The sequence below is a fragment of the Lepidochelys olivacea genome, assembly GCF_965140295.1.
Source record: "Lepidochelys olivacea isolate rLepOli2 genome assembly, chromosome: 13".
Classification (NCBI taxonomy): domain Eukaryota; kingdom Metazoa; phylum Chordata; order Testudines; family Cheloniidae; genus Lepidochelys; species Lepidochelys olivacea.
Genome location: NC_140423.1, coordinates 10,757,097 through 10,769,410, shown reverse-complemented (window position 1 = coordinate 10,769,410; position 12,314 = coordinate 10,757,097). Strand labels below are relative to the sequence as shown.

General features: G+C 41.4%; 1 protein-coding gene across 3 annotated transcripts in view; it reads left to right on the top strand.

The window, feature by feature from the left end:
* The window catches only part of EDN3 (endothelin 3), a 37,273-nt gene extending 25,201 nt beyond the window's left edge, over positions 1-12,072 (top strand). For all 3 annotated transcript variants that reach the window (XM_084645799.1, XM_084645798.1, XM_084645797.1), the window contains 3 exons: positions 9,064-9,240; positions 9,689-9,794; positions 10,682-12,072. In XM_084645799.1, the coding sequence (XP_084501925.1) occupies positions 9,064-9,240; positions 9,689-9,761 (250 nt within the window). In that variant the 3' untranslated portion in view covers positions 9,762-9,794; positions 10,682-12,072. The remainder of the gene's footprint in view (positions 1-9,063; positions 9,241-9,688; positions 9,795-10,681) is intronic.
* Positions 12,073-12,314: the final 242 nt, after the last annotated feature.

The window sequence follows — 12,314 nt, the reverse complement described above, 5'->3', positions numbered from 1 at the left end:
TTGCTTACAGACAGCCCCCCAACCTGAAGCAAATACTCACCAGCAACCACATACCACACAACAGAACCACTAACCCAGGAACCTCTCCTTGCAACAAAGCCCGTTGCCAACTCTGTCCACATATCTATTCAGGGGACACCATCATAGGATCTAATCACATCAGCCACACTATCAGAGGCTCGTTCACCTGCACATCTACCAATGTGATATATGCCATCATGTGCCAGCAATGTCCCTCTGCCATGTACATTGGCCAAACTGGACAGTCTCTACATAAAAGAATAAATGGACACAAACCAGACATCAAGAATTATGACATTCAAAAACCAGTTGGAGAACACTTCAATCTCCCTGGTCACTCGATTACAGACCTAAAAGTCACAATACTACAACAAAAAAACTTCAAAAAGAGACTCCAACGAGAGACTGCAGAATTGGAATTAATTTGCAAACTGGACACCATTAAATTAGGCTTGAATAAAGAGTGGGAGTGGATGGGTCATTACACAAAGTAAAACTATTTCCCCATGCTTATTTTTTCCCCCTACTCTTCCTCACACCTTCTTGTCAACTGTTGGAAATGGGCCATCCTGATTATCACTACAAAAGGTTTTTTTTCTCCTGCTGATAACAGCTCACCTTAACTGATCGCTCTAGTTACAGTGTGTATGGTAACACCCATTTTTTCATGTTCTCTGTGTATATATATCTTCCTACTGTATTTTCCAATGCATGCATCCGATGAAGTGGGTTTTAGCCCACAAAAGTTTATGCTCAAATAAATTTGTTAGTCTCTAAGGTGCCACAAGTACTCGTTCTTTTTACAGAAATTAAAATAGTTCCTACCTGGAATAGAGGAAGGAGGAGCAGTTAGTCATTTCAATTGGCCATTTTAGGGCTGCCCAGATATAAAGGGCTAGAGAAGAGCATGCTGGGAAGGCCATTGTAAAAGGGTGAATCCAAATAGGAAACTCCAGTGATAAGCAGGATGCTTAAGGGGCAGCAGTTCCAGCTAATGGACCTGGAAGGAGTTAAATTCCTAGATCTCAAGACCCAGGATATGGGTGTGAGACACCCTGAAACTGTGTTAAACAAAGCCATCTATCTCAGGTTTCTGGGGCATTTGTACTGACTTTTTATTTTTGTTGTCTTCTCTCTGCCAAAAAAAATCCTGATTCCTTTTTATCATTCTCTGCAGCCTAGGATTGAATTGTCCTGTCATATTCTCATACAGTGTCATAGAAAGATCTCTGACTATAAGCACTCTGTTGCTCTTACAACATAGACTGTATTGCATTTGTTAGCTACTCAAACATTGTCCATCGCTAAAGGCAAGCTATTCTTGTCAGACAAAGTGACCACAGCACATTTTGTAGTGCAGCAGCCTCAATATTTACATTTTATTTTACTGTGCTAATGCAGTTATCAAAGATGGGATTCCTAGTGCATCCTCCGAATGAGCAAGATTCCAGCCCTGGGAACTTTTCCTCTTAGCTGTCTATAGAAGCCTCAGGTTTAATTATTTCCATCAAAGCCTGACATCAGCAAAGAAATGTGTTGCCCATTGTGATGGATGTGACCATTCAGCTTGCCTGAGGTATAAATCACACCAAAAGTGGTTCACTTGCACCAAGGAACAAGTAAAGCAGGAAAAGAAAGGTTAGAGTGCTTATGTTTCTAGGAAAAAATGCACCTTTCCTGCTCTAGGGCACTCTCAGAAACACAGCAATTCCAACAAATGCACTTAGTAAACTGAGCTCTGTGTCAAACCTCTCATTCCCTGGAGGTTTGTGCTGAATTCTGATCTCGGCTAAACAGAGGTCAGTGGAATTACTCTGGATTAATTTAGGTGTAACTGGAATTTAACTTATTGCATTAATTGTGGTTTGGACTCACTGGGATCTAGAAACAAAGATGTATAAACTCTGATGCTTCCAAGGGAAGAAAACATTTACTTCGTGACATTTTGGCGGGATGGTGTGTGTGTCAGTTGTGAACAATATAGGCCAAATCCTAGTCGTTGTGCCCAGCCCAAATGAATGGGCCTGGATTGGGAACCTGTAGGCTGGACAGCTAGGCTGCAAATAGGGTAGTGAGGCTGCTCTGAATCCTCTGTGATTGTGGTGCCATGTCTCTTTGTGAGTCAAGTGGGAGGCTCATGGTAAGACTACACCTGTCGCAGACCCACTAGTCCCTAGTACCTCCCTCTGCCCCAGGCATGTGAAGCTCCACAAGAATACAGCTCCAAGACACAGACGTCATTCAAGGCCTTCCATGCCTGTGGGTGCTGAAGGGTGATTTGCCCGGCTGTGAACTGCTTGTCTCTTTTTCACTGTTTACCTTCTGCTGACAATGCTTAGCCACACATCCAGAGCCAACAGCTCTTTGGCCAGACTCTGCTTTGTTACAGCCATGCTGACATGAATGGGGTTAGGTGGTCAAATGGGTGTCACTGCAATGCTTGGCCTGTTACCTAAATTAGTTACAAGTGTTTGGATCAGTTTTAATATAAGAGCAAATTGGGTTCTGGAGTTTTTATAGGGAATCAAACAAATCCACCAGGATCTTTTTGCCAGTTTTTGCCCCTCATCCTACACCTATAAGGCCCTTTTTTCATTGAAAGGTGTTTGAGAATTATTCTTGCGTCCTTCCTATTCTGCATTCTCCTTGACACTGCAGGTTTCAAGTATACACTCAAAAGTTTTGGAGACCGCCTCTCCCCGTTTTGTAGTCTGACTGGCCTGGACATTTGCTAGAAAATATTGCCTAATGCTGAATTCGTGGTATCTTTAAATGAACGCTGAAGGGTTCCTCTGCCCCCCCCATCCCCATTTATTTATTTTTGGCTGAAACTCAGAACTGCTCTCAGGCTTCTGTTGTATTTAAGTGGCTGGGAAAGTGGAAAATGGTAGCTGCTTCTGAATTAATTATAGCATGACAGGCATAGTCATGTTATAAAGGGAAAAGTAAACTTGTTGGATTCTGTCTAGGTACAGAACATTCACTATAATATAACTGGCCAGGAGCTATGAAAGTAGCCAGATCATTCATTCACTCACTCAGGGATTGGCAACCTTTGGCACATGGCCCGTCAGGGAAATCCTCTGGCGGGCTGGGATGGTTTGTTTACTTGCAGCATCTGCAGGTTCGGCTGATCGTAGCTCCCACTGGCCGCAGTTCGCCATTCCAGGCCAATGGGGGCTGCGGGAAGCAGCGGCCAGCACAGCCCTTGGTCTGCATCGCTTCCCGCAGCCCCCATTGGCCTGGAGTGGCAAACCGCAGCCAGTGGAAGCTGCGATCGGCCGAACCTGCATACGCTGCAGGTAAACAAACTGTCCCAGCCTGCCAGCAGATTTCCCTGACGGGCCGGGTGCCAAAGGTTGCCGATCCCTGCACTAACTGGTCCTGCAAATGCTGTATGCCATGTTCTGTTAGTGGGCATGATCCTGCATGGATCATTTTGCTTGGGCAAAATTCTCACTGATGTCATCAGTTCAAAATTGCTGTTTCATTGTTCCTAAGCACACATGATGTTCTTCAAACATGCATCATTGTGGCATGTGTCATTATTAATTTCAGGAGGGGAGGGGAAAGTGTTTTTAGAGCCTGACTTTTACATGATGACCTCTTCTTGTTGTGCCTGTGATTTGTGGACACACAAGTCCAGAAACCATCTAGGCATTTAGGCATCTAAGTACCTAAATTGCAGGTGCAGTTTTTGACCGGCAGAACCCCCTGGCTGCCGGCATAGGACAATCCATCGAAACATTTCCGATCCACTCCAGTTAGCACAACAGCTTGCTTGTTCCCACCTCGAAGAGATGTAAAAGATTTACATCAAAAGTGGCACTTACAGCCCCTGATACAGCAATGTACTTAAGTGCATGAGTAGTCCCACTTCAGTCCGTGCATGTGCTTAAGTGCTTTGCTGGATTGGGGCCAATAATGTGGAAAAATCTGCCTTTCCATTTGAAGGCATTGAATGCAATGAAACTTATGCAAAGAGGGTTATGATGCCAGAAGCCTCGGCATCCTTTGTTAGCTGCTGGAGCTGCTTTTGTGCTGCCTTGGACAGATCTTCAGCATGGGGCAGTGAGTGGATGACTACGCAGATCCACCTGCCATTTCCCCACTTAGAGGTGGCAAATGTAGTGATTATACAGGTTACGGTAACTCTGTTACCGCTCCACAGCCTGGTAGGAGGACTCCAACTCCCACACACCAATCCAGTTACTCAGGCTCTGGGCTTAGAAGAGAAACCATCCCTAAATATGTAAGCAATATTTATTAGCCCAGGTTTTGAAAATCCGAGCATCAGTGCCTTTGAAACTACTTCCACTTTGTCAATTACAGATAGGAGAAACCTAGCTTGTGCAGTAGGTCTCCATTTACAGAATACACTGCAGTTACTAGAAGGCTGATTCTCCTTCAGCAAAGCACTGTATCTCTCACCAGTGTCCCCAGTGCTGTACAATGTCCTCTCCTTGATAAAATTCAATACAGGCCTCGCTTGTGTTTGACACTGGGTATAACTGGTATCAGTTCAGTTTCCCTCGTCTTCACTGCTGTGAAACAAGCTGCCCTGCCTGTGCTATCAGTCAGATGCTGTGATTGAAAAAAAAGACAATAAAATATGAAGAGAGACATACCGTCATTAACTATAGAGCTATACAGTATCTAACACAATGGGCCAGGTTGGCCGCTAGGCACAGCTGCAATATAAATGTTAAAGTGTTGACAGACTTAATTACCACACTGTGTCTTAAGTGTATTTCCACTTCTCATCTTTTGAACCGAAGGATTACATCTCTACAAAAGCCTGCTGCACAAACACCTGCAATTGATTACTCTAGTGTAACAGTCTAAGATTAAGCAGGCCGCTAGGCAAATGCTTCTGTTATCTACTCATCCGGATCGCTCAGGGCTTTTCTGCACAGGGTAATAGCCCACAGTAGCTATTCCACAACAGCTCCCCTTGTGGACACTCTTATACTGCACAAAGAGTCCTTTTGTGCATTTTAGTTTAAGCTACTTTAAGAGGAGCGCACTTAAAATTCACACTCTAGCTTATTTTTAAGAGCTTTCTCATGTAGACAAGCCCTCAACCATGCCATTCTTCTCACTTCTGAAGACGTGAGACAGAGATATGTACTAACTTGAAACACTAACACTGTCACTTATTGGAATTATACATATATATACAGGCTAAAATTTTCTTCAAGTACTTGCAGCCAGATTGTGGTCTCAGTTATGTCAGTGAATATGATTGCAGTAGGGTTATGCCAGATTTATAGTGGTGTAACAGAAGGACAGAATTTGGCCCTGAGTTTGTAGTTGCTTTCTTTCTTTCTTGGCCAACCTATCTTTCTTAAATTGTCTTATTTCCTCTCCTTTGTAGTAAACTCAAATTATCATAAAATCCTTGGCTGTTTATGGCTACAAAGCTGATTAAGCTGCAGGGTTGTTATACTCAATAGATCTAATTGATCTAAGTAGATGCAACTGAAAGTTTTGGCCCAGATATCACGTGAGTGCATAGCTCCCACTGAATTTATCCCTGTTGCCTGCGGAACGTGATCCCTTCAAAGTTTATGAACTCATCATAAAATAGCTACAGTCAGACAATACACACAAATCAATGGGGTTTGGGCCTGTCTATGGAGCACAGGATCATGCCCAAACAAATTGCTGAGCTCGGTAGAAATCAAGGCCTGAACTCTGAGGGGTCTTGCAAAATGCTCTGCACCAGGCTGATGCAACACCTCTTCCCCTCAGTAATATCAGATGTGATACCAGACCACAGTTTTAGATTACAGAATGGGTGCATGAACCCAGAATAAAGAGGAAATGGCAGGAGAAGAATAGGAGTAGTGAGGAGACAGAGATGTTAACAGAGAGGCACTGAATATAGCACACAAGCCTGACTTTTTCCAAAATGTCAATAGCCTGAGGTAACAGGGCATGGGGGAACATGTACATGTCCCAGGCCATTGAGCCCTTTGAAACTGGGAGTGGTAGATACAAGCTCATGATTAGGCACAAGCATGTGACCTACAGGAAGCCAAAAATAAAGCTTTTTGCCTGTTAACCAAGGGCAGCAGATAGGCACCCCAGAGGAAAACCCTAATGTGGGTCTCACTACAGTATTCAGGAAGGGATATACTTTCCCTTCCCAGCTGGTTGAAGTGGGAAAGGCCTTGGGTTGGTATACTCAGTATTCTGAGTATCTCTGTTCTGCTTTTGAGTTTGTGTTTTAGAAATAAAGGAAGATCCCAAGCCAGGGATGTGAAGAGGCCTTTTGTTGGGATGTAATTTTTCTATCCCTGGCTGGCCAGTCTGCACATGGGCTTACATACAAACTTTCATTTATGTGTGTTTTAGCATTTATAGCAATTACACTTTCTTAAACTGTCACTGACTTTGGCCCTGTTTATGGGGCATTTATTGGTCCTTATGGATGAAGTGCTCTTGAATACATTCTCAAAGCTGTGAGTACTTTTTCCAAGACATGAAGCATAAGACACCAGTTTCGTAGGAAATGACCGTGCTAACTTTTGGAAAATGTTGACTTTTTCATGGCAACCAGTTTGGCCAGTGTGAGGAAAACTTGACTGTACATTTCTATTGGAATTTTTCTATATCTGTTCAGTATGTGATGGAATCCTATCTGCAAGAACACTTTTAATAAACATTTTCCGCTAACACCTGTGTGCCATAAAATAGAGTTTTCAGTTTCAAATCACATCAAAATCCATTCCATGCTTTATGCATTATTAACATGCGTATGCACATCTGGCACTATAAATGTACAATAACCTCTGTACAAATGAGCTTATCCCTTACCTCGAAGATCTTACAGTTTTGTGAGTAGGTGACCATCAGCATGAGTAAAGAGCACCACAGTCTAGCCCTAAATAAGATGAAACTTTAAGACTAACTTTCACATGCCAGGACAGCCTCTGTTTTAAGGCCTGGACAAGATGAAAGTAGTGTACATCTGCAACAGAACTAGCCAGTCCATATAGAAGGGGCAGAGGAGAGTCTACGGGCTCTAATACTTTCCCTTCCCCAAGAACAGGTGAATGTCCCACTGCTGTGTTTATGCCCAATGGGTTTCCAAAACAACAGGTTACTGGGGTGGGAGTGGAGCTAGGTACAGCTGCTCTGTTGAGCACTGTCCCTTGGAAAATCTGATTGCCTGAGGAGATTCGTACAGGAATTTAATGCTACTCGTTTAAGCATCAACTTCTGCTCTGCTGTTTCTAAGGCCCTTTAGAGGAGGTAGGAAAAGAGCCAATCACAGCACAGCTCCTATGAACTCCTACTGGAAAGACAGAGGATGTCTCTTTCCTTCCAAGCCATTTCCCTCCTTGGATGCGATTTCATGTGGGATGGGGAAGGTTTTACTCATTGCCTGCAGGGCCGGCCCTAGCTTTTTTGCCGCCCCAAGCAGCGAAGAAAAAGAAAAGAAAAAAGAAAAACCCGACTGAGCTGCCGCCGAAGAGAAATAGAGGCAATGAAGGACCCGCCGCCGAAGAACTGGACGTGCCGCCCCAATAACGCACAGAGTGCCGCCCCTTTCTATTGGCTGCTCCAGGCACCTGCTTCCTTCGCTGGTGCCTGGAGCTGGCCCTGATTGCCTGGTAAGTCCACTGCAGCTCCAGCAGACAAAGCTGTGAAGACAGCACACAAACAGATGATGTATTAAAAGTGGGTAACATTGAATAAATAACTTGCCTTACTTTAGTGGATAGCAATTAAAATCTTCAGAGCTTTGTGTTCTTGCAGACAGCAGGAAGATATTGCTGTGCACTCTCCAGCCCTCCAGGTATGTACTGATGGAAAACTTGTGCAAATCCCTGATTGCCAGTCTAATGGTATTTAATGAGGACAAATTAAAACTGAGCAGTCCAACCATGCAATATTTGTCCGTCTTACATAGTTAATTACTCGCAGGCAGCCAGGCTTTGTTCTGCATCCCTCTGTCCAAATGACATTTTTTTTGTTCTTCTCGCATCCTGTTTCCTTTAGAAATAAGGATAGTTTTTTCCCTAATTTCAACTTTGTGGTTTGGATGGACGGACCTGACCCTTGCATAAATTAGAGCTGCCTCATGGGCTTTCAGAAGTCCCATGTGATAGCCACACGGTGGTAATTCTCTGGTAATTTGATTTATCGCACCAGCTGCCAGGAGGCATATGCATTTGGATATTAGCAGAATGGGCACCCACTCAGAAAAACAATGCAAACACTGCAAAAAGCAATCGGCAATGCTACTGCACTTCATTAATGATGAAGTAGGCAGACTGCTGGGGATTAAGGAGGACTTCTTCCTGATATGATACAGTGACTATAGTCTCTGGTAGATGAGCAGTAGCAGAGCCATTTCACAGTCACTGCGCTACAGCAGCTGGCCACGGTCGCCTCCACAATTGTTGATCACCACATCAGGGGGATCGTCCCGTTGATTCCCATATTTAGGGATTCTGGGCTAGGTCCTGAAGCCCAACACAGTGAACTGAACAAACAGGTAACACTCCAGGAAAATCATGCAGTAAGTGTAAGTGGCAGTTGTGTCTGGGGGCCAGCTCCTCAGATGGTGTAAATCATCAAGGTAATTTCACTAGGAACATTCTACATAGTGGATTGAGACTGGCCCATACATAAGAATAAGGACCAGTGAGAATTAAAATGAGCAACAACCTAGGATTGTACTTCTTATTCAGATTTCAGGTAGTTGGTCTATTGTGATTAACAAATAGGGCTGCAGAAACCAGATTCGTTGTTTTCCATGCTGATATTTGCTGCTGTCTATTAGGATTGCATTTTCACATATGACATTTTATCTGCCTTTCTCTGAATGTGCAGTTTCAACTTGGAGGAGTTGCAATCTGGTTAGGGAAGGACTTTCTGTGTGAATTTTGCAGCATGAATGAATTGTTCAGGAGCCCAGAGCAATAGACCGTTTTATTACATGGAAACAAATAAATGAACAGAAACAGATACTGAACTGTATCCAAAATAGCTCCTAAAATTGTATAGTGTCTGTGTTTCTCATTACAGGAGGACTGTACCATATGGGCTGTCTAACTACCGAGGCAGTTTCAGAGGCAAAAGGTCTACAGGACAGCTTTGCAAGAGCACAGAGTCTTTAGATTGGTCTTTATCACGGTGCTCTTGTTTGGACATACATGATAAACAGTGCATGTTGTTTTGCACAAGAACCCAGGACAGCAGATGGTGAGGGTCTTTGATTTCTTGTTTTAAAAATAGTAAGGTGAATTCTGAACATCCCTGAACCTACATACAATTAGCTATTTCATTCAAATGAATTAATCAAGCTGCACACAACAAATGAAACTGATTAACAAATTTGTTGATTCTAAATGAAATTCTCACAGAAAGTAGTTTAATATTGCTTTCTGGATTTTTGTTTTAAATGATGTGGCATCCATGAAGTAGCAGAGCTCCTGTCCAGTTGGGAGAATGAATAGGATAATTCAGAGCATGTTTAATCCTACATTCTTTTCAGACAAAAGGAAAAAAAATCCAGGGCATATGCCTGTTTTCTTCTTTCCCAAGAAAAAAGTACATCATTTGATATCTTAAAAAATAGCTCTCTATTGGTGACTGACAAAATGGAAGTGGTGACACTAAAATAATCCTAAACTCATTATCTTTTCCACAGTAATCAAGGGTCACTGAAAAAGACAGCAGAGAAAGAGCAACGCAGAGAAAATGAACATGCCCTCATTCATTAGCACAGAGGGTCCAGGCAGTTCCTGAACAGAGAGGTACAGTATATATCTGCAAATTCTACTTTATGTTGGATAGAAATGTTAATTTGGGTTCTTGTGCATACAAAGATTTAAATCCTGCTCTTAGTTCAAATCAGTGAAGTATCATGAGCTGAAATGAGAGCAGAATTTGGCCAAGCAGTTTGTTTTGTAACTTTATTACTTTGCAGAAACATTTAAGGAGCTCTCACAGGAATGGCCTCAGTTAATGCTGATGAATCAGCCAGAACTTCTAAGGATTTTGTCTTTCAGACCTTAAAACAGATTTATTGGCACTGGTCACATGTTTGGTGTTTTTAGTGGCTGTTTACTTAGGTTTGATTTTGTTCAGTTTGCCTTGGAGCAACTTTGGACACATCTGTTCATGTATTGTTCCAGTAAAACTTAAATTGCCAAGACACAGAAAGTGGAACAAGTTGGGTAGAGAAAATATTTAGAAGCAACAGTAAATCTGGTTTATTGCTGTTGTGGAGAGGTAACTTTGGCCTAGATTCTGATTTCTGTTAACCCCCTCCACCTCCACTCCCCAATCCACTCTTAATACTAACCTCACTTGACATCAGAATAAGGCAAAATGCTTTCAGTTCTGAGGTGGAACACAGCAGTCAGTAGAACTAGACATGCCAAATCTGGAACTTCATACCTGCAGTTTTCAAGGGAGATGTTTGGATTAGAAGCTCCTGATTTGAATTCATCCTGCTGATTTTGTTTGAGAATCAGATATAATTAGATTTTCAAGTGACATTCATTGCACCCACAAGTAATCATGGGTACAATATTGTACTCACAATTTTGCTGAGGTCATGGCAAGGCTGGTCTCAAAATCAGGTCCATATAGTGCAATATAATCCAACAATTTTCATTCAAATTTATTTTTTTTAAAGGTTTAGTGTTTGTTTGCCGAAGCTTAGAAGCAAGAACCTAAGCTACAAATCTCCCATGAGATGGACATATTGGAATGCTTCAGGCTGGCTGCCAATAGATAATCCAGCAGTATGCAACACCTTTATTGCATTGATGACAGTTTGAGGGCACATGAACCTGTGTGAAGAGCTTTTTGCATCCGTTCATACTTCTCTGACGAGAGTCTAAACTATGCAGTACAGGATGAGTATTTGCATGTACCCTGGAGATGGTGGGGGGAGGGAGAAAGGAGTATTCAAACTTTAGCAACACAAACAGATTCAAGAATGACTTTTTTTACCTGGTTTTAAAAATAATACAATAAAAACATACTGTTCCACTTAGTGCTTGCTGCCTGTGTGACGTACCCAGCTCTGGCTTTACGCAGGCAATTATGATTGGAGAATCTGGTAAATTAGAGAATTGTCTGTATAAGAATTTGCATTATGGATAAACAGAAACAAAATATGTCTCTTGCTAATAGATTCAAGCCTGAATCATCATATTATAACTTTGTTGGCAGATGTTTAAATGTCAGTATCTATACAGAATAAATATGAATGGTTAATATTTATATCATTATAAAATATAGCAAGTTAGCAATATACTGTAAGTATTCAATAGGTTACTTAATTAAGGCACAAATTATTTCTGTGCTGGAAAGGTCAATCCAGAAACACATCTACAATGAATATCTAGGGATACTCTGTATTTGATTAATGGAATTCCAAATATCCACCAACAAGAACCTGCTGAGGATGAAACTAAGAGTTGACAGATATAAAAGCATTATCTAAACTTCATACATTCAAAATATCTTACATCTCTCTCTCCTAATCCCATATGTGCTGTGCCATTCATACCCAGTGCATACATTCCTATTTGCTGATGTTTTAAGACATGTTTTTAACCCTTCATTCAAACCACTTTACTGAGCAGTTGAAGGACTGTGGAAATGTCAAGAAAATGGGAACAACGACAATGTTGGTCCCTGGAAATTTATCATCAAAAGTGATTTCATCAGCAAGTATGGACTGGACTGTTTTTTTGGGGGAAACAAAAGAACAAGCAAGAGGATGAATAACACTTCCAAATGTTGCTCTTTGATATGATTTAAAATGTAACAGAGTAATTTCCTAACTTGTGGCATTACTAATTTCCTTTGTTAGACCTTCATACATATCTTCCTAGGTGAAACTATGAGCAAATTACATTTATATTTTATCAGAAGATAGTTGGAGACCAAAACAAAAACTGTAAATTGAATATAACTGAACTTTGAGTTCATAATACAAATGGATATATAGGTTAAACAGTGGCAATAAACATTGAAACAACAAAGGGTAGGGTCTCTTCCAAAAATTTTTATATATATATATTATATATATATATATAGATATATTTCATAAATAAATTATTAGAGTTATAAAGTGAATATATCTTTCAGTTATCACATTTGTATCACTATTTTTTACTTGCTGGCATGATTTTGTACGTTTATAGAAAAGTAGATTATTTATTTTTAAAACACTTCACCTATGGCTTTTTGGTGTGGTTTTTTTAAAGTAATGTAACAAAGGGAATGTGTGTGTGCATATTTTAAATAACCAACCT